This window comes from Homalodisca vitripennis, chromosome 2 (genome assembly GCF_021130785.1).
Source record: "Homalodisca vitripennis isolate AUS2020 chromosome 2, UT_GWSS_2.1, whole genome shotgun sequence".
NCBI lineage: Eukaryota > Metazoa > Arthropoda > Insecta > Hemiptera > Cicadellidae > Homalodisca > Homalodisca vitripennis.
In genome coordinates this window covers 5,222,511-5,244,503 of record NC_060208.1, presented here as the reverse complement: position 1 = coordinate 5,244,503, position 21,993 = coordinate 5,222,511, and the positions used below count along the sequence as shown (strand labels likewise).

The following is a 21,993-nucleotide window of genomic DNA, read 5'->3' as shown; positions in this document are numbered from 1 at the left end:
CACCAACTATCATATGTAGCACCGTGACAGAGTAGTAAACGTTCAGTAATGTACTCAGCAGCTAGGCGAGTGTGAGTAATGGAGATTGGTACCGTACACTTGAGTAGTTCACATTAATTACGTGTCAACTTGTACACTAGTCAACGTGAGTTTCTTAGCGATTGTCACCGCAGTAAACGTTCAGTAATGTACTCAGCAGCTAGGCGAGTGTGTACAGGTGGACACGTAATTAATGTGAACTACTCAAGTGTACGGTACCATCTCCATTGCTCACACTCGCCTAGCTGCTGAGTACATTACTGAACGTGTGTTACTCTTCTTTGTCCAGCATCCAGTAATGCACATTACTATAATAAGTAGTGTTCTGTTGCTAGCATCCGTCGACATGAAGAATAAATGTTCACGAGCCTAATATTGTAGTTTGGGAAGACGCACGTTTAATTCATAACAAAAATCACACTCGATATCGAATTTGTATATCCGTGGTTCTCCCACCGGAAGACGTGAGGGGCTGTTGTAGGAGGATGTCACTCTGAGGTGTGTGTGAGCATGTCCCGACACGTGTCACATCCACACTCCGCCACTCACTGAGTGATAAGAGAATAGTGTCAACGTGGATGGATCCTCCTGCGGCGTGCCAGGCACCGGAAGTCGACCTGGTCGTCTCTTGACCCACATGTTATTGTACGAACTGTAACGTATAGCTTTCTTTACACGACAAAGCCAACTGTGTCTTGTGTCTTGTGAGACTCAGTGAATAATCTGAATATAAAAGTGTAGGTATCGATTATACAATCCGTGAAGTTCTCCAGCTACACACAAGTCGTCTCTTGACCCCGTAGTTATTGTCCGAACTGTAACGTAAAGCTTTCTTTACACGACAAAGCCAACTGTGTCTTGTTAGACTCAGTGAATAATCTGAATATAAAAGTGTAGGTATCGATTATACAATCCGTGAAGTTCTCCAGCTACACACAAGTCGTCTCTTGACCCCGTAGTTATCGTACGAACTGTAACGTATAGCTTTCTTTACACGACAAAGCCAACTGTGTCTTGTTAGACTCAGTGAATAATCTGAATATAAAAGTGTAGGTATCGATTATACAATCCGTGAAGTTCTCCAGCTACACACAAGTCGTCTCTTGACCCCGTAGTTATCGTACGAACTGTAACGTATAGCTTTCTTTACACGACAAAGCCAACTGTGTCTTGTGTCTTGTGAGACTCAGTGAATAATCTGAATATAAAAGTGTAGGTATCGATTATACAATCCGTGAAGTTCTCCAGCTACACACAAGTCGTCTCTTGACCCTGTAGTTATTGTCCGAACTGTAACGTATAGCTTTCTTTACACGACAAAGCCAACTGTGTCTTGTGTCTTGTGAGACTCAGTGAATAATCTGAATATAAAAGTGTAGGTATCGATTACACAATCCGTGAAGTTCTCTAGCTACACACAAGTCGTCTCTTGACCCCGTAGTTATCGTACGAACTGTGACGTATAGCTTTCTTTACACGACAAAGCCAACTGTGTCTTGTGTCTTGTGAGACTCAGTGAATAATCTGAATATATCGATTATACAATCCGTGAAGTTCTCCAGCTACGGACAAGTCGTCTCTTGACCTTGTAGTTATCGAACGAACTGTAACGTATAGCTTTCTTTACACGACAAAGCCAACTGTGTCTTGTGTCTTGTGAGACTCAGTGAATAATCTGAATATAAAAGTGTAGGTATCGATTATACAATCCGTGAAGTTCTCCAGCTACACACAAGTCGTCTCTTGACCCACATGTTATTGTACGAACTGTAACGTATAGCTATGTTTACACGATAAAGCCAACTGTGTCTTGTGAGACTCAGTGAATAATCTGAATATAAAAGTGTAACATTATACAATCCGTGAAGTTCTCCAGCTACACACAAGTCGTCTCTTGACCCCGTAGTTATTGTCCAAACTGTAACGTATAGCTTTCTTTACACGACAAAGCCAACTGTGTCTTGTTAGACTCAGTGAATAATCTGAATATAAAAGTGTAGGTATCGATTATACAATCCGTGAAGTTCTCCAGCTACACACAAGTCGTCTCTTGACCTTGTAGTTATCGAACGAACTGTAACGTATAGCTTTCTTTACACGACAAAGCCAACTCTGTCTTGTGAGACTCAGTAAATAATCTGAATATAAAAGTGTAGGTATCGATTATACAATCCGTGAAGTTCTCCAGCTACACACAAGTCGTCTCTTGACCCCGTAGTTATTGTCCAAACTGTAACGTATAGCTTTCTTTACACGACAAAGCCAACTGTGTCTTGTGTCTTGTGAGACTCAGTGAATAATCTGAATATAAAAGTGTAGGTATCGATTATACAATCCGTGAAGTTCTCCAGCTACACACAAGTCGTCTCTTGACCCACATGTTATTGTACGAACTGTAACGTATAGCTATGTTTACACGATAAAGCCAACTGTGTCTTGTGAGACTCAGTGAATAATCTGAATATAAAAGTGTAGGTATCGATTATACAATCCGTGAAGTTCTCCAGCTACACACAAGTCGTCTCTTGACCCCGTAGTTATTGTCCAAACTGTAACGTATAGCTTTCTTTACACGACAAAGCCAACTGTGTCTTGTGTCTTGTGAGACTCAGTGAATAATCTGAATATAAAAGTGTAGGTATCGATTACACAATCCGTGAAGTTCTCCAGCTACACACAAGTCGTCTCTTGACCCCGTAGTTATCGTACGAACTGTAACGTATAGCTTTCTTTACACGACAAAGCCAACTCTTTCTTGTGAGACTCAGTAAATAATCTGAATATAAAAGTGTAGGTATCGATTATACAATCCGTGAAGTTCTCCAGCTACACACAAGTCGTCTCTTGACCTTGTAGTTATCGAACGAACTGTAACGTATAGCTTTCTTTACACGACAAAGCCAACTCTGTCTTGTGAGACTCAGTAAATAATCTGAATATAAAAGTGTAGGTATCGATTACACAATCCGTGAAGTTCTCCAGCTACACACAAGTCGTCTCTTGACCCCGTAGTTATCGTACGAACTGTAACGTATAGCTTTCTTTACACGACAAAGCCAACTCTGTCTTGTGAGACTCAGTAAATAATCTGAATATAAAAGTGTAGATATCGATTATACAATCCGTGAAGTTCTCCAGCTACACACAAGTCGTCTCTTGACCTTGTAGTTATCGAACGAACTGTAACGTATAGCTTTCTTTACACGACAAAGCCAACTGTGTCTTGTGTCTTGTGAGACTCAGTGAATAATCTGAATATAAAAGTGTAGGTATCGATTATACAATCCGTGAAGTTCTCCAGCTACGGACAAGTCGTCTCTTGACCTTGTAGTTATCGTACGAACTGTAACGTATAGCTTTCTTTACACGACAAAGCCAACTCTGTCTTGTGAGACTCAGTAAATAATCTGAATATAAAAGTGTAGATATCGATTATACAATCCGTGAAGTTCTCCAGCTACACACAAGTCGTCTCTTGACCTTGTAGTTATCGAACGAACTGTAACGTATAGCTTTCTTTACACGACAAAGCCAACTGTGTCTTGTGTCTTGTGAGACTCAGTGAATAATCTGAATATAAAAGTGTAGGTATCGATTACACAATCCGTGAAGTTCTCCAGCTACACACAAGTCGTCTCTTGACCCCGTAGTTATCGTACGAACTGTAACGTATAGCTTTCTTTACACGACAAAGCCAACTCTTTCTTGTGAGACTCAGTAAATAATCTGAATATAAAAGTGTAGGTATCGATTATACAATCCGTGAAGTTCTCCAGCTACACACAAGTCGTCTCTTGACCTTGTAGTTATCGAACGAACTGTAACGTATAGCTTTCTTTACACGACAAAGCCAACTCTGTCTTGTGAGACTCAGTAAATAATCTGAATATAAAAGTGTAGGTATCGATTACACAATCCGTGAAGTTCTCCAGCTACACACAAGTCGTCTCTTGACCCCGTAGTTATCGTACGAACTGTAACGTATAGCTTTCTTTACACGACAAAGCCAACTCTGTCTTGTGAGACTCAGTAAATAATCTGAATATAAAAGTGTAGATATCGATTATACAATCCGTGAAGTTCTCCAGCTACACACAAGTCGTCTCTTGACCTTGTAGTTATCGAACGAACTGTAACGTATAGCTTTCTTTACACGACAAAGCCAACTGTGTCTTGTGTCTTGTGAGACTCAGTGAATAATCTGAATATAAAAGTGTAGGTATCGATTATACAATCCGTGAAGTTCTCCAGCTACGGACAAGTCGTCATCCAATAAAGTCGACAGTTGGGATGATAGCGGTCTACAACACTTCGAGGTGGGAACTCGGTAAATCACTGAACAATAGACAGAACACCTTCTAAAGGGAAGAAAAGTTTAGTTTCATCCTCCTACAGGAGTTGAGCACTAAACCGCGTATATTTCGACCAAGTTGTTTGTATTAAGGTAGGAAAAGTACGGCTTCTTGGAGGGAACACGGCACGCGAGAGATGCCCGGCTCGCCACGGCCCAGCGCCCTCACAGGAGGAGCCGCCCTGCCTGCCTGCACGCCTGGCCGAGCATATTGAAAACAATGCTCACACTCGAGGGATGCGGCATTCGCGTGCCAAATGTTAAACACATCACTTCAACCTTTCTATAACATGAGGCGATGAGAGGTTTGCAAGTTTCTAATCCAGCTAATTTATGATTATTGTATATTATGACGAAACCAGTAAAATTATTTATTATTTATTTGTATTTATTTTTCTAGGAGCGCCATAAACTATCCGTATAAAAGTTGGGTAAGAAATGTTTATCCATATTCCAAAAACAGAAAGTGATAGTTCGTGATTGTGGAAGTGTGCTGGTGTAACCGCCCTGAATATTGTTGCTACTCTTGCTTACTTTACCGTGCTTCACTAGATACAGAAGCACAGAAAGTGATAGTTCGTGATTGTGGAAGTGTGCTGGTGTAACCGCTCTGAATATTGTCGCTACTCTTGCTTACTTTACCGTGCTTGACTAGATACACAACTACAGAAAGTGATAGTTCGTGATTGTGGAAGTGTGCTGGTGTAACCGCCCTAAATATTGTTGCTACTCTTGCTTACTTTACCGTGCTTGACTAGATACACAACTACAGAAAGTGATAGTTCGTGATTGTGGAAGTGTGCTGGTGTAACCGCTCTGAATGTTGTTGCTACTCTTGCTTACTTTACCGTGCTTCACTAGATACAGAAGCACAGAAAGTGATAGTTCGTGATTGTGGAAGTGTGCTGGTGTAACCGCTCTGAATATTGTCGCTACTCTTGCTTACTTTACCGTGCTTGACTAGATACACAACTACAGAAAGTGATAGTTCGTGATTGTGGAAGTGTGCTGGTGTAACCGCCCTGAATATTGTTGCTACTCTTGCTTACTTTACCGTGCTTCACTAGATACAGAAGCACAGAAAGTGATAGTTCGTGATTGTGGAAGTGTGCTGGTGTAACCGCTCTGAATATTGTCGCTACTCTTGCTTACTTTACCGTGCTTCACTAGATACAGAAGCATAGAAAGTGATAGTTCGTGATTGTGGAAGTGTGCTGGTGTAACCGCTCTGAATATTGTCGCTACTCTTGCTTACTTTACCGTGCTTGACTAGATACACAACTACAGAAAGTGATAGTTCGTGATTGTGGAAGTGTGCTGGTGTAACCGCCCTGAATATTGTTGCTACTCTTGCTTACTTTACCGTGCTTCACTAGATACAGAAGCACAGAAAGTGATAGTTCGTGATTGTGGAAGTGTGCTGGTGTAACCGCCCTGAATATTGTTGCTACTCTTGCTTACTTTACCGTGCTTGACTAGATACACAACTACAGAAAGTGATAGTTCGTGATTGTGGAAGTGTGCTGGTGTAACCGCCCTGAATATTGTTGCTACTCTTGCTTACTTTACCGTGCTTGACTAGATACACAACTACAGAAAGTGATAGTTCGTGATTGTGGAAGTGTGCTGGTGTAACCGCCCTGAATATTGTTGCTACTCTTGCTTACTTTACCGTGCTTGACTAGATACACAACTACAGAAAGTGATAGTTCGTGATTGTGGAAGTGTGCTGGTGTAACCGCTCTGAATATTGTCGCTACTCTTGCTTACTTTACCGTGCTTGACTAGATACACAACTACAGAAAGTGATAGTTCGTGATTGTGGAAGTGTGCTGGTGTAACCGCCCTGAATATTGTTGCTACTCTTGCTTACTTTACCGTGCTTCACTAGATACAGAAGCACAGAAAGTGATAGTTCGTGATTGTGGAAGTGTGCTGGTGTAACCGCCCTGAATATTGTTGCTACTCTTGCTTACTTTACCGTGCTTGACTAGATACACAACTACAGAAAGTGATAGTTCGTGATTGTGGAAGTGTGCTGGTGTAACCGCCCTGAATATTGTTGCTACTCTTGCTTACTTTACCGTGCTTGACTAGATACACAACTACAGAAAGTGATAGTTCGTGATTGTGGAAGTGTGCTGGTGTAACCGCCCTGAATATTGTTGCTACTCTTGCTTACTTTACCGTGCTTCACTAGATACAGAAGCACAGAAAGTGATAGTTCGTGATTGTGGAAGTGTGCTGGTGTAACCGCCCTGAATATTGTTGCTACTCTTGCTTACTTTACCGTGCTTGACTAGATACACAACTACAGAAAGTGATAGTTCGTGATTGTGGAAGTGTGCTGGTGTAACCGCCCTGAATATTGTTGCTACTCTTGCTTACTTTACCGTGCTTCACTAGATACAGAAGCACAGAAAGTGATAGTTCGTGATTGTGGAAGTGTGCTGGTGTAACCGCCCTGAATATTGTTGCTACTCTTGCTTACTTTACCGTGCTTCACTAGATACAGAAGCACAGAAAGTGATAGTTCGTGATTGTGGAAGTGTGCTGGTGTAACCGCCCTGAATATTGTTGCTACTCTTGCTTACTTTACCGTGCTTGACTAGATACAGAAGCACAGAAAGTGATAGTTCGTGATTGTGGAAGTGTGCTGGTGTAACCGCCCTGAATATTGTTGCTACTCTTGCTTACTTTACCGTGCTTGACTAGATACAGAAGCATAGAAGGTCCGGCTAATGAAACATACCAACTGTGTGAAACTCGAGTCCAAGTGTTCCTGCCGCCCCGTGTCAAATTTAATAGCAGAGAAGTACGGTTCAAGCACAGGGGTGCCTGCGAGAGGGTACGCTGTCAGGCTTCAGCCCCCCCCCTACTCTCTTATCGTTTACATATCCGCGTCATCTGGGTTTGGCAGGTCAACTTGCCAACGTCTCACTTTGCATAGTTACGTTTCAAAACAATTACACAAAGTTTAAAAAAATAACTGCTAACTTTCTTAGATATTTCAACAATTTTGTTTTTTAATAGCACCTCTTATTTTTTGTTTTGTTTCACATAACTCATATACGTTGCTTTCGTTTAATAGCTAAACTGCAATATGTTTAACCTTACGGTTCTTAAGACGTTTTCTTGGTGGTTTGTAATGGTTCAGATTTGTTTCAATACTGTCGTTACACAGGCTGGAAACTAGTTCTGCACTTTACTAAATCCTTGTTCACTTACATACCCACATTTAATATATTATTTTATTTTGAAGCATCGCTGTATTCATCGAGCCTGATAAGGTTTATACAGTTTGAAAGTAAGTTGGCTGTTAATACCAGAAGATTAAAAGCTATTATTAGCAAAGTAAATAAAGAACGCAGTTATATAACCCAATAAGAATAATGTTCGTAAAAAATTAATTAAAAGTTAATCCTACAACCCCGGGCCGGTCTCCCCCTCCCCCCACCACTTTAATACTCGGTTTCATCGTATCCTCTGCCAGGGCCCTTAAACCTTATTTAGACAACTCTGCAGACCGCGGTTTCTTTGATCATTATTCCTCTTCTTTCAGCTAACATTGCAATTTAAATCTTTGTTTTTCTTTGCGATACAGTTGTTACACGATTCGATTGCTCATTTATTGACGAGAAACCTATTATAGGCTACACTGCAACAGCGAGTTCATGTCTATCGTTTTATTTAAATTATATTTGAAAACAAAATTCACATTTGCTCGGTTATTTAAAAAATTCTGTCCTTTCCACGACGAACGGCGATAATTTCCAGAAAAACACAACAGGCGACACTAGTGTCTTGTACAACTGTCATTGTAAACTTACTGTATTATTCTGATTTGAAATGGACCAATTCGAAAGTTTTCGAGACGATGCCTGAAAGAGGAAATAGAAACGCAAAAGCAGCCGCCTGTACACACTGCATAAATGATGTAAATGTTTATAAGATCGGAGCAAGACAGTAGAGGCACGGACAGATAATATAAACGAGTATAAATCGATCCAATGAAGCAACAACACGAGCGGAGTGGCGCAGCGCGGTCGATATACACACGGCCGCCTGTACACACTGCAGAAATGATGTAAATGTTTATAAGATCGGAGCAAGACAGTAGAGACACGGACAGATAATATAAACGAGTATAAATCGATCCAATGAAGCAACAACACGAGCGGAGTGGCGCAGCGCGGTCGATATACACACGGCCGCCTGTACACACTGCAGAAATGATGTAAATGTTTATAAGATCGGAGCAAGACAGTAGAGACACGGACAGATAATATAAACGAGTATAAATCGATCCAATGAAGCAACAACACGAGCGGAGTGGCGCAGCGCGGTCGATATACACACGGCCGCCTGTACACACTGCAGAAATGATGTAAATGTTTATAAGATCGGAGCAAGACAGTAGAGACACGGACAGATAATATAAACGAGTATAAATCGATCCAATGAAGCAACAACACGAGCGGAGTGGCGCAGCGCGGTCGATATACACACGGACGCCTGTACACACTGCAGAAATGATGTAAATGTTTATAAGATCGGAGCAAGACAGTAGAGACACGGACAGATAATATAAACGAGTATAAATCGATCCAATGAAGCAACAACACGAGCGGATTGGCGCAGCGCGGTCGATATACACACGGCCGCCTGTACACACTGCAGAAATGATGTAAATGTTTATAAGATCGGAGCAAGACAGTAGAGACACGGACAGATAATATAAACGAGTATAAATCGATCCAATGAAGCAACAACACGAGCGGAGTGGCGCAGCGCGGTCGACATACATACGGCCGCCCGTCATTGATCTGGTGTAGTAATTGAATATTACTCTGTACCGACAACTTTATATTGATCTGACATTATAAAGAGTAATTAATATAATAAATGTCTGCAACACGAGTGCTAATATCAGTGTCATTTGTTTGTCAATCAGAAATGTTATTTGTCTCTAGACAATTGGTTGGCAATCGACATCGTCATGATCAATTTAACAATAAATATTCCATTGGCTACAAACATAAAATAGTAACGGGCTGTGGATTCAAAGATAAACGCTGACCAGGACTAAACGGAAAACGAAATTAAACAAACAAAGAAAAGTTATCAGAAGAAAGCATAATCTTCTTGAGATTGCATTGGATAGTTCGCTTGTTCAGGAGTCGAAGATGTGGTGTAAGTTGAATTATTTGAGGTACCATAAGGAGAAGGTGTATCTCTCACACGCCAGGAACTAGTAGTTGAATATCCATAATCCATAATAACTGTGGAATTTGTTAAATTGTTCTGCAGCCCTTTGAAAAGAACATCAGTTATCAACTTGTCCGCAATGTCTCTTTGGGAAGCAGGCATGCGGCGCAATTTCGCTGCATACGTTTTACCTAGGTCGTTGTAGTCGTCCTCGGGTTGATTAAGTACAGCGGAAGCCTTTTCTAGAATAGCCTTACGCTGGCGCCGTTCCTCTTCAGCTCTATCATTTTTGGTTTTCTTCTTTTTTGGCGAAGTTTTTCTTCTTTTTGCAGCTGTAGACGGAGAACCCCTATTCAAAGTTTGTTCGTTATCACCATTGTTCACATCTCCTTCGTTTAATTCCTCCTATAAAAGAAAACGAAATATTAATAGATCGGCGCTACTGGAATTATGGTAAAGCAAACTCTATGTACTAAGAGCATTCACATAACCTAATCTAAATACATTGTGTTTGGTTTCAGTTTCCATCTTCGTGCGAGGAATGGCAAAAAATCGCTAAAGAATTTGAATCTTTGTGGCACTTTCCAAATTGTGGGGGTGCTATTGATGGAAAACACGTGAGCATTGTAAAACCAGCTGAAGAAGGTTCGTACTACTTCAACTATAAAGGATACCACAGTGTAGTATTACTAGCGGTTGTAGATGCAAATCTCAATTTTATTATGGTAGATGTCGGCTGCAACGGACGAGTTTCAGATGGAGGGGTAATAGAAGAGACTACATTTTATAATAAATTGAAATATGGTGAATTAGACCTTCCTAAGGAAGAAAATACAGTGTATAATATGAATTTTGTTTTTATTGCTGATGAAGCTTTTTCACTTCGAAAAAATCTACTAAAACCTTTCCCTCGAGAAAAATTAACATATGAAAGAAAAATTTTTAACTACAGGCTATCACGAGCGAGAAGGTGTGTGGAAAACGCGTTTGGTGTGTTAGCTTCTAGATTTCGCATTCTTCATACAACTATCAATCTTCACCCTTCAAAAGTAGATGATATTGTGCTAGCTTGCGTGGTTCTACATAATTTTCTCCGGGCAAACAACAGAGCGGAGTATACGCCTAGTTCAATGCTAGACAAGGAAGATATAGAAAGCGCCAGTGTCATTGCAAGTGACTGGAGAAATGATCAACCTGAAAGGTGTTTTCACACGCTTCGCAGATCCTACACAACAACAGCTGCAAAGGAAGCTTGTGAAAGTCGAGATGAATATGTGAAATATCTCAATGGGCCAGGAAAGGTTCCCTTTCAAGACAGAATGGTGACAAAAAATTAAACTTTTAAAGATACACACATGCACTAACTGTTGAAATTAGTTATTGTTTTATGATAAGTCGTTAATAACATTAATATGTATTAATATCTGTATTAATAAACTTGTCACAATATTTTAAACAGTTATTACAGACTTACCTCAACAATACTGCCTTCCTCTTCAATAATATTTTCTTCGTCCTCGTCCAAATTGCTCTTGGTCTTTCGAGGCTGCTCCTGCTCTGCGGTGAACTTCATGAGCTCGAAATACCACAGAGTTGGGGTGTACGTATCATCTGCGGAAGCTCCGCTTCTCGTGCTGTCACGAACCTTCCTCATTTCCTTCCTGAATGCTGCCCTAAGATTATCAACTTTCCTTTTTACAAAGTTAGTTTCTGCATTCGGAATTTTTTCTTTCGTAATTTGGAGGAGATGTTCCCAGGCAGTATCCCGTTTAAACTTGTTGGAATACTCCGCACTTCGTACCTTCCACAAACACGGCAAATTTCGATACTCTTCAATGAATGTTGTTAAAAAATCAGGGCTCATAAATAACTTGGAGTCAGCCATGTTCACTCAAAACAAACAAAACACCTTAACCTTTGCGAAACGAGTGGTGCGTAACGTTTGGCCTGCAGTAGTGAAAACGGAATGAACAGATTTTTCGGTGGTGGGGGCACGAGTCCGATCCGTAATGAGCCATACACTGGCGAACTGATACTCGAGCCGCACGGCAAGCAGTGGCGGATCCGGCTCGGCTCGCCTGAATTTGACTCGGCTCGGCTCTTTATTGTCCATACACTGACGGATTTGGTCCGTTTCTAAGCTCGGCGAGCCAGGCTCGCGAGCCAGACTCGCAGGTGTATGGGGCCCTTTAAGGCAGCAGTCTATCTTTAAGGTAAATCGATAAAACCCCAACAATAATAACAAGTTAACAATAAATTAAAAATCAGCAATAAATAAATAAAAGTTCAACAATAAAATACCTGGTCCTGGATAAAACACCTTCTACGTTACTAAATGGTCTTTCTCTACTTTCTCTCAAGAAATATATGCTAGTTCCTTGTAAAATAAACATAAATATGAATAAAAATTACCATAAATTAATTTCACCCAAAAAATAATTTATCTATATGCTTATTTACGGAACGATTAAGCTAATATACCATAAAATATAAAGTACTAATACTTGGGTTTTACTTCTAAAGTAAGTAACAAATTTTTATTAAGGAACTACGAAGTAATAATTTTCACCACACTTCTTTGATTGAGGGTGTTGTCCTTTATTTTATCGTACTGCAAACGTATTTATAAATACAATACAATCGTCAAAAAAACCTAATCAATAGTGTTTACATCTCTGTCTTCTACCCACTTGGTATGGGTAACGGGGGATATTCAAAAATATAAAGCACACTCGTAAAACCGACGATTTTACACTTCAGTGGTTTAGTATGTAATAAATCGTACTGCTTAAGTTTAGGCTGAAAACAATACGACGGAAACGTCATAACCTTTTTTTTATCTGCCATTTTAAAAATAGAAGTTATGACAGTAACGTTTACGAACTTGGATCTGAAAATTATTTTGAAAATTATTTATTTCAAATTATAGAAAGACATTTTAATGACTTGATAACTTACCTATGACCTGAAGATGACTCTCGACTGATCTACACACCAGGACATACAGGATGTTCCAGTATCTACACGGCCGACCACTGTCCGAGTCCCCGTCACATTCCACGGAATCTCTCTCTTTCCGGATATATTTAGCCTCGGGTTGATCGAACTCCGGCATTTAAGTCGTATATCTACTATAGCTCTACTACTCGCCCTAACTGTTCTCCGGCGGCCACATGTGTGGGCTTACATGTAACTTCTCTGTCATCTACTCTACCTCTACGACTCACCCTGACTGTTCTCCGGCGGCCACATGTGTGGGCTTACATGTAACTTCTCTGTCATCTACTCTACCTCTACGACTCACCCTGACTGTTCTCCGGCGGCCACATGTGTGGGCTTACATGTAACTTCTCTGTCATCTACTCTACCTCTACGACTCACCCTGACTGTTCTCCGGCGGCCACATGTGTGGGCTTACATGTAACTTCTCTGTCATCTACTCTAGCTCTACGACTCGCCCTGACTGTTCTCCGGCGGCCACATGTGTGGGCTTACATGTAACTTCTCTGTCATCTACTCTACCTCTACGACTCGCCCTGACTGTTCTCCGGCGGCCACATGTGTGGGCTTACATGTAACTTCTCTGTCATCTACTCTACCTCTACGACTCCCCTGACTGTTCTCCGGCGGCCACATGTGTGGGCTTACATGTAACTTCTCTGTCATCTACTCTACCTCTACGACTCGCCCTGACTGTTCTCCGGCGGCCACATGTGTGGGCTTACATGTAACTTCTCTGTCATCTACTCTACCTCTACGACTCGCCCTGACTGTTCTCCGGCGGCCACATGTGTGGGCTTACATGTAACTTCTCTGTCCTCGCTAAGGAGTTAAGTAGAAGCAGAGACATTTTGATTTCAAACTAATACCAAGGTTTTAAGGCTTCGTACAAGTTTAAATGTAGCAACTGTTTCAGAATGGACAAAATTCTCTGTTTAAAGTTTATTTATTATTGACAGTAATCTGAATGGACAACAGATTTTCGAATAATATGTGTTAAAAATGAACACTACTGTTTACACCACCTCCTTCCTGATGAATGGAACCCACCACCTTTTTCAAGTGTTAAAAGCCTTAAGGGATATTTAGGGTTAAGCGTACAGAAAAATGAAAAACTAACCAATATGTGGCAATGAACTCATCCAAGTAACAGTTGACAAAACGTTTAGTACGCCATAACCCCAAGCATATACTGTAACTCAGGGTTCTTAGGGATAACAGTAGTACCAACCCTGTCACTGCATACTCCAATCTTCGGGACAGTGTGAGTTAAGTAGTACGGATACGCTCGGTTTAGTTTTTGATGGAACTTTGGACACCTTTCTAGGAAATATAAATGAACTCTTTAGTCACTGTGACAACTTTGCCCATTTCCCCAAAATGGGATTTTGGGGTGGCGGTTCAAAAGTTTTAAACGTAGAAACTCATTTGCAATTAACATCGAAAACCAATCGAAACAAACCCTGTATCTAAATCAGGAGTTCAAAAAACAATCCAATGTTTCCAGGAAATAGGCAGCGTTAAACACTGCCCGAAACCTTGGCGACGAAAATCGGCTACAAATGAAGAATTGTCACTTGACATTTCACACTCTGCTGTAGAAGATCCTCATGTCTGTAGAAATGTTTCTCAAGTATTAGGTATATCACAAACATCAGTTTGTAAAATTTTTTCATGACAGTGGTTATAGGACATGCAAAATTCGTAGCGAGCTTCACGACCAATAATGACTTTTAACTCAAGAGTTAGAAACATCACGAAATTACATAATATCTTGAATAAAAACACAAGGATAGCAAAGATTGTATCCATAACGCTTATAATTGTAATATACGTCAATTAAGACTAGAATTTATATAACGCTACTACAGTGTTCAAGCAACAATGCTAAATTACAAGGGGAAGACAAAATACCGATCAGTATTTATGATGTAAACTGTAGAACTGATATACGGGTACCATATGGGTGCAGTGTGGTCTAGCCGCTATTTGATATATAGCTAGCTGTTACACAGACCGGCCAACCAATAGTGTTCACTCCCCCACTGAATGTTCCACTAGTATTGCTAGTTACAAGGGGAAGACAAAATACCGATCAGTATTTATGATGTAAACTGTAAAACTGATATACGGGTACCATATGGGTGCAGTGTGGTCTAGCCGCTATTTGATATATAGCTAGATGTTACACAGACCGGCCAACCAATAGTGTTCACTCCCCCACTGAATGTTCCACTAGTATTGCTAGTTACAAGGGGAAGACAAAATATCGATCAGTATTTATGATGTAAACTGTAGAACTGATATACGGGTACCATATGGGTGCAGTGTGGTCTAGCCGCTATTTGATATATAGCTAGCTGTTACACAGACCGGCCAACCAATAGTGTTCACTCCCCCACTGAATGTTCCACTAGTATTGCTAGTTACAAGGGGAAGACAAAATACCGATCAGTATTTATGATGTAAACTGTAAAACTGATATACGGGTACCATATGGGTGCAGTGTGGTCTAGCCGCTATTTGATATATAGCTAGATGTTACACAGACCGGCCAACCAATAGTGTTCACTCCCCCACTGAATGTTCCACTAGTATTGCTAGTTACAAGGGGAAGACAAAATACCGATCAGTATTTATGATGTAAACTGTAGAACTGATATACGGGTACCATATGGGTGCAGTGTGGTCTAGCCGCTATTTGATATATAGCTAGCTGTTACACCGACCGGCCAACCAATAGTGTTCACTCCCCCACTGAATGTTCCAGCAGCATTGCTAGTTACAAGGGGAAGACAAAATACCAATCAGTATTTATGATGTAAACTGTAGAACTGATATACGGGTGCCATATGGGTGCAGTGTGGTCTAGCCGCTATTTGATATATAGCTAGATGTTACACAGACCGGCCAACCAATAGTGTTCACTCCCCCACTGAATGTTCCACTAGTATTGCTAGTTACAAGGGGAAGACAAAATACCGATCAGTATTTATGATGTAAACTGTAGAACTGATATACGGGTACCATATGGGTGCAGTGTGGTCTAGCCGCTATTTGATATATAGCTAGCTGTTACACCGACCGGCCAACCAATAGTGTTCACTCCCCCACTGAATGTTCCACTAGCATTGCTAGTTACAAGGGGAAGACAAAATACCGATCAGTATTTATGATGTAAACTGTAGAACTGATATACGGGTACCATATGGGTGCAGTGTGGTCTAGCCGCTATTTGATATATAGCTAGATGTTACACAGACCGGCCAACCAATAGTGTTCACTCCCCCACTGAATGTTCCACTAGTATTGCTAGTTACAAGGGGAAGACAAAATACCGATCAGTATTTATGATGTAAACTGTAGAACTGATATACGGGTACCATATGGGTGCAGTGTGGTCTAGCCGCTATTTGATATATAGCTAGCTGTTACACCGACCGGCCAACCAATAGTGTTCACTCCCCCACTGAATGTTCCAGCAGCATTGCTAGTTACAAGGGGAAGACAAAATACCAATCAGTATTTATGATGTAAACTGTAGAACTGATATACGGGTGCCATATGGGTGCAGTGTGGTCTAGCCGCTATTTGATATATAGCTAGCTGTTACACAGACCGGCCAACCAATAGTGTTCACTCCCCCACTGAATGTTCCACTAGTATTGCTAGTTACAAGGGGAAGACAAAATACCGATCAGTATTTATGATGTAAACTGTAGAACTGATATACGGGTACCATATGGGTGCAGTGTGGTCTAGCCGCTATTTGATATATATAGCTAGCTGTTACACAGACCGGCCAACCAATAGTGTTCACTCCCCCACTGAATGTTCCAGCAGCATTGCTAGTTACAAGGGGAAGACAAAATACCGATCAGTATTTATGATGTAAACTGTAGAACTGATATACGGGTGCCATATGGGTGCAGTGTGGTCTAGCCGCTATTTGATATATAGCTAGCTGTTACACAGACCGGCCAACCAATAGTGTTCACTCCCCCACTGAATGTTCCACTAGCATTGCTAGTTACAAGGGGAAGACAAAATACCGATCAGTATTTATGATGTAAACTGTAGAACTGATATACGGGTACCATATGGGTGCAGTGTGGTCTAGCCGCTATTTGATATATAGCTAGCTGTTACACAGACCGGCCAACCAATAGTGTTCACTCCCCCACTGAATGTTCCACTAGCATTGCTAGTTACAAGGGGAAGACAAAATACCGATCAGTATTTATGATGTAAACTGTAGAACTGATATACGGGTACCATATGGGTGCAGTGTGGTCTAGCCGCTATTTGATATATAGCTAGCTGTTACACAGACCGGCCAACCAATAGTGTTCACTCCCCCACTGAATGTTCCAGCAGCATTGCTAGTTACAAGGGGAAGACAAAATACCGATCAGTATTTATGATGTAAACTGTAGAACTGATATACGGGTGCCATATGGGTGCAGTGTGGTCTAGCCGCTATTTGATATATAGCTAGCTGTTACACAGACCGGCCAACCAATAGTGTTCACTCCCCCACTGAATGTTCCACTAGCATTGCTAGTTACAAGGGGAAGACAAAATACCGATCAGTATTTATGATGTAAACTGTAGAACTGATATACGGGTACCATATGGGTGCAGTGTGGTCTAGCCGCTATTTGATATATAGCTAGCTGTTACACAGACCGGCCAACCAATAGTGTTCACTCCCCCACTGAATGTTCCACTAGCATTGCTAGTTACAAGGGGAAGACAAAATACCGATCAGTATTTATGATGTAAACTGTAGAACTGATATACGGGTACCATATGGGTGCAGTGTGGTCTAGCCGCTATTTGATATATAGCTAGCTGTTACACAGACCGGCCAACCAATAGTGTTCACTCCCCCACTGAATGTTCCACTAGCATTGCTAGTTACAAGGGGAAGACAAAATACCGATCAGTATTTATGATGTAAACTGTAGAACTGATATACGGGTACCATATGGGTGCAGTGTGGTCTAGCCGCTATTTGATATATAGCTAGCTGTTACACAGACCGGCCAACCAATAGTGTTCACTCCCCCACTGAATGTTCCACTAGTATTGCTAGTTACAAGGGGAAGACAAAATACCGATCAGTATTTATGATGTAAACTGTAGAACTGATATACGGGTGCCATATGGGTGCAGTGTGGTCTAGCCGCTATTTGATATATAGCTAGCTGTTACACAGACCGGCCAACCAATAGTGTTCACTCCCCCACTGAATGTTCCACTAGCATTGCTACTTACAAGGGGAAGACAAAATACCGATCAGTATTTATGATGTAAACTGTAGAACTGATATACGGGTACCATATGGGTGCAGTGTGGTCTAGCCGCTATTTGATATATAGCTAGCTGTTACACAGACCGGCCAACCAATAGTGTTCACTCCCCCACTGAATGTTCCACTAGCATTGCTAGTTACAAGGGGAAGACAAAATACCGATCAGTATTTATGATGTAAACTGTAAAACTGATATACGGGTACCATATGGGTGCAGTGTGGTCTAGCCGCTATTTGATATATAGCTAGCTGTTACACAGACCGGCCAACCAATAGTGTTCACTCCCCCACTGAATGTTCCAGCAGCATTGCTAGTTACAAGGGGAAGACAAAATACCGATCAGTATTTATGATGTAAACTGTAGAACTGATATACGGGTGCCATATGGGTGCAGTGTGGTCTAGCCGCTATTTGATATATAGCTAGCTGTTACACAGACCGGCCAACCAATAGTGTTCACTCCCCCACTGAATGTTCCACTAGCATTGCTAGTTACAAGGGGAAGACAAAATACCGATCAGTATTTATGATGTAAACTGTAGAACTGATATACGGGTGCCATATGGGTGCAGTGTGGTCTAGCCGCTATTTGATATATAGCTAGCTGTTACACAGACCGGCCAACCAATAGTGTTCACTCCCCCACTGAATGTTCCACTAGCATTGCTAGTTACAAGGGGAAGACAAAATACCGATCAGTATTTATGATGTAAACTGTAGAACTGATATACGGGTGCCATATGGGTGCAGTGTGGTCTAGCCGCTATTTGATATATAGCTAGCTGTTACACAGACCGGCCAACCAATAGTGTTCACTCCCCCACTGAATGTTCCACTAGTATTGCTAGTTACAAGGGGAAGACAAAATACCGATCAGTATTTATGATGTAAACTGTAGAACTGATATACGGGTACCATATGGGTGCAGTGTGGTCTAGCCGCTATTTGATATATAGCTAGCTGTTACACCGACCGGCCAACCAATAGTGTTCACTCCCCCACTGAATGTTCCACTAGTATTGCTAGTTACAAGGGGAAGACAAAATACCGATCAGTATTTATGATGTAAACTGTAAAACTGATATACGGGTACCATATGGGTGCAGTGTGGTCTAGCCGCTATTTGATATATAGCTAGATGTTACACAGACCGGCCAACCAATAGTGTTCACTCCCCCACTGAATGTTCCACTAGTATTGCTAGTTACAAGGGGAAGACAAAATACCGATCAGTATTTATGATGTAAACTGTAGAACTGATATACGGGTACCATATGGGTGCAGTGTGGTCTAGCCGCTATTTGATATATAGCTAGCTGTTACACCGACCGGCCAACCAATAGTGTTCACTCCCCCACTGAATGTTCCAGCAGCATTGCTAGTTACAAGGGGAAGACAAAATACCAATCAGTATTTATGATGTAAACTGTAGAACTGATATACGGGTGCCATATGGGTGCAGTGTGGTCTAGCCGCTATTTGATATATAGCTAGATGTTACACAGACCGGCCAACCAATAGTGTTCACTCCCCCACTGAATGTTCCACTAGTATTGCTAGTTACAAGGGGAAGACAAAATACCGATCAGTATTTATGATGTAAACTGTAGAACTGATATACGGGTACCATATGGGTGCAGTGTGGTCTAGCCGCTATTTGATATATAGCTAGCTGTTACACCGACCGGCCAACCAATAGTGTTCACTCCCCCACTGAATGTTCCAGCAGCATTGCTAGTTACAAGGGGAAGACAAAATACCAATCAGTATTTATGATGTAAACTGTAGAACTGATATACGGGTGCCATATGGGTGCAGTGTGGTCTAGCCGCTATTTGATATATAGCTAGCTGTTACACAGACCGGCCAACCAATAGTGTTCACTCCCCCACTGAATGTTCCACTAGCATTGCTACTTACAAGGGGAAGACAAAATACCGATCAGTATTTATGATGTAAACTGTAGAACTGATATACGGGTACCATATGGGTGCAGTGTGGTCTAGCCGCTATTTGATATATAGCTAGCTGTTACACAGACCGGCCAACCAATAGTGTTCACTCCCCCACTGAATGTTCCACTAGTATTGCTAGTTACAAGGGGAAGACAAAATACCGATCAGTATTTATGATGTAAACTGTAAAACTGATATACGGGTACCATATGGGTGCAGTGTGGTCTAGCCGCTATTTGATATATAGCTAGCTGTTACACAGACCGGCCAACCAATAGTGTTCCCTCCCCCACTGAATGTTCCAGCAGCATTGCTAGTTACAAGGGGAAGACAAAATACCGATCAATATTTATGATGTAAACTGTAGAACTGATATACGGGTGCCATATGGGTGCAGTGTGGTCTAGCCGCTATTTGATATATAGCTAGCTGTTACACAGACCGGCCAACCAATAGTGTTCACTCCCCCACTGAATGTTCCACTAGCATTGCTACTTACAAGGGGAAGACAAAATACCGATCAGTATTTATGATGTAAACTGTAGAACTGATATAAGGGTACCATATGGGTGCAGTGTGGTCTAGCCGCTATTTGATATATAGCTAGCTGTTACACAGACCGGCCAACCAATAGTGTTCACTCCCCCACTGAATGTTCCACTAGCATTGCTAGTTACAAGGGGAAGACAAAATACCGATCAGCATTTATGATGTAAACTGTAGAACTGATATACGGGTACCATATGGGTGCAGTGTGGTCTAGTCGCTATTTGATATATAGCTAGCTGTTACACAGACCGGCCAACCAATAGTGTTCACTCCCCCACTGAATGTTCCAGCAGCATTGCTAGTTACAAGGGGAAGACAAAATACCGATCAGTATTTATGATGTAAACTGTAGAACTGATATACGGGTGCCATATGGGTGCAGTGTGGTCTAGCCGCTATTTGATATATAGCTAGCTGTTACACAGACCGGCCAACCAATAGTGTTCACTCCCCCACTGAATGTTCCACTAGCATTGCTAGTTACAAGGGGAAGACAAAATACCGATCAGTATTTATGATGTAAACTGTAGAACTGATATACGGGTGCCATATGGGTGCAGTGTGGTCTAGCCGCTATTTGATATATATAGCTAGCTGTTACACAGACCGGCCAACCAATAGTGTTCACTCCCCCACTGAATGTTCCACTAGCATTGCTAGTTACAAGGGGAAGACAAAATACCGATCAGTATTTATGATGTAAACTGTAGAACTGATATACGGGTGCCATATGGGTGCAGTGTGGTCTAGCCGCTATTTGATATATAGCTAGCTGTTACACAGACCGGCCAACCAATAGTGTTCACTCCCCCACTGAATGCTCCAGTAGCATTGCTAGTTACAAGGGGAAGACAAAATACCGATCAGTATTTATGATGTAAACTGTAGAACTGATATACGGGTGCCATATGGGTGCAGTGTGGTCTAGCCGCTATTTGATATATAGCTAGCTGTTACACAGACCGGCCAACCAATAGTGTTCACTCCCCCACTGAATGTTCCACTAGTATTGCTAGTTACAAGGGGAAGACAAAATACCGATCAGTATTTATGATGTAAACTGTAGAACTGATATACGGGTGCCATATGGGTGCAGTGTGGTCTAGCCGCTATTTGATATATAGCTAGCTGTTACACCGACCGGCCAACCAAAACTGTACCCTTTCTCACTATTCCTTATTTTACATCATATATTCATATTATGCTTATTATTATTCTGTTGGATTTATTTATGTATATTGATGAGGACTATTAATTCTTTACTTAATAAATTATGAAATGGATTTTGTATACAGGTTTAACACTAACGTTAGGAACTTAAATGGTGTAGAAAATAATTTAAGTACCTTCGTAAATTAAATGTTATGCAAAGTAACCATAAGCATGACAATTTACGTTTAATGGTATAAGTACTAGTAAATACAATAATATACTGAAGGGACAAATATTTTGTATAGAGTATTCCGTATTTTTTACATGTTCAATATACTATAGTTCTTCGGTGTTCAACACAATATTATAAATCATTGATTTATGAGACACATATTCATTTAAAAATAAATTGGAACTACGC

At 41.2% G+C, this 21,993-nt stretch overlaps 2 protein-coding genes across 3 annotated transcripts in view; both read right to left on the bottom strand.

Annotated features, from left to right (window-relative positions):
- LOC124353481 (tyrosine-protein kinase Src64B) overlaps window positions 1-21,993 on the bottom strand; it is a 151,192-nt gene that overhangs the window by 50,343 nt on the left and 78,856 nt on the right. The gene's annotated exons all lie outside the window — the stretch shown is intronic.
- Window positions 8,911-11,598, bottom strand: LOC124353482. Its single transcript, XM_046803325.1, has 2 exons — window positions 11,073-11,598; window positions 8,911-10,003 (listed from the first exon to the last, which is right to left on the bottom strand). The coding sequence occupies exons 1-2, from the start codon at window positions 11,481-11,483 to the stop codon at window positions 9,515-9,517; spliced, it is 900 nt and encodes a 299-aa protein (XP_046659281.1). The 5' UTR covers window positions 11,484-11,598; the 3' UTR covers window positions 8,911-9,514.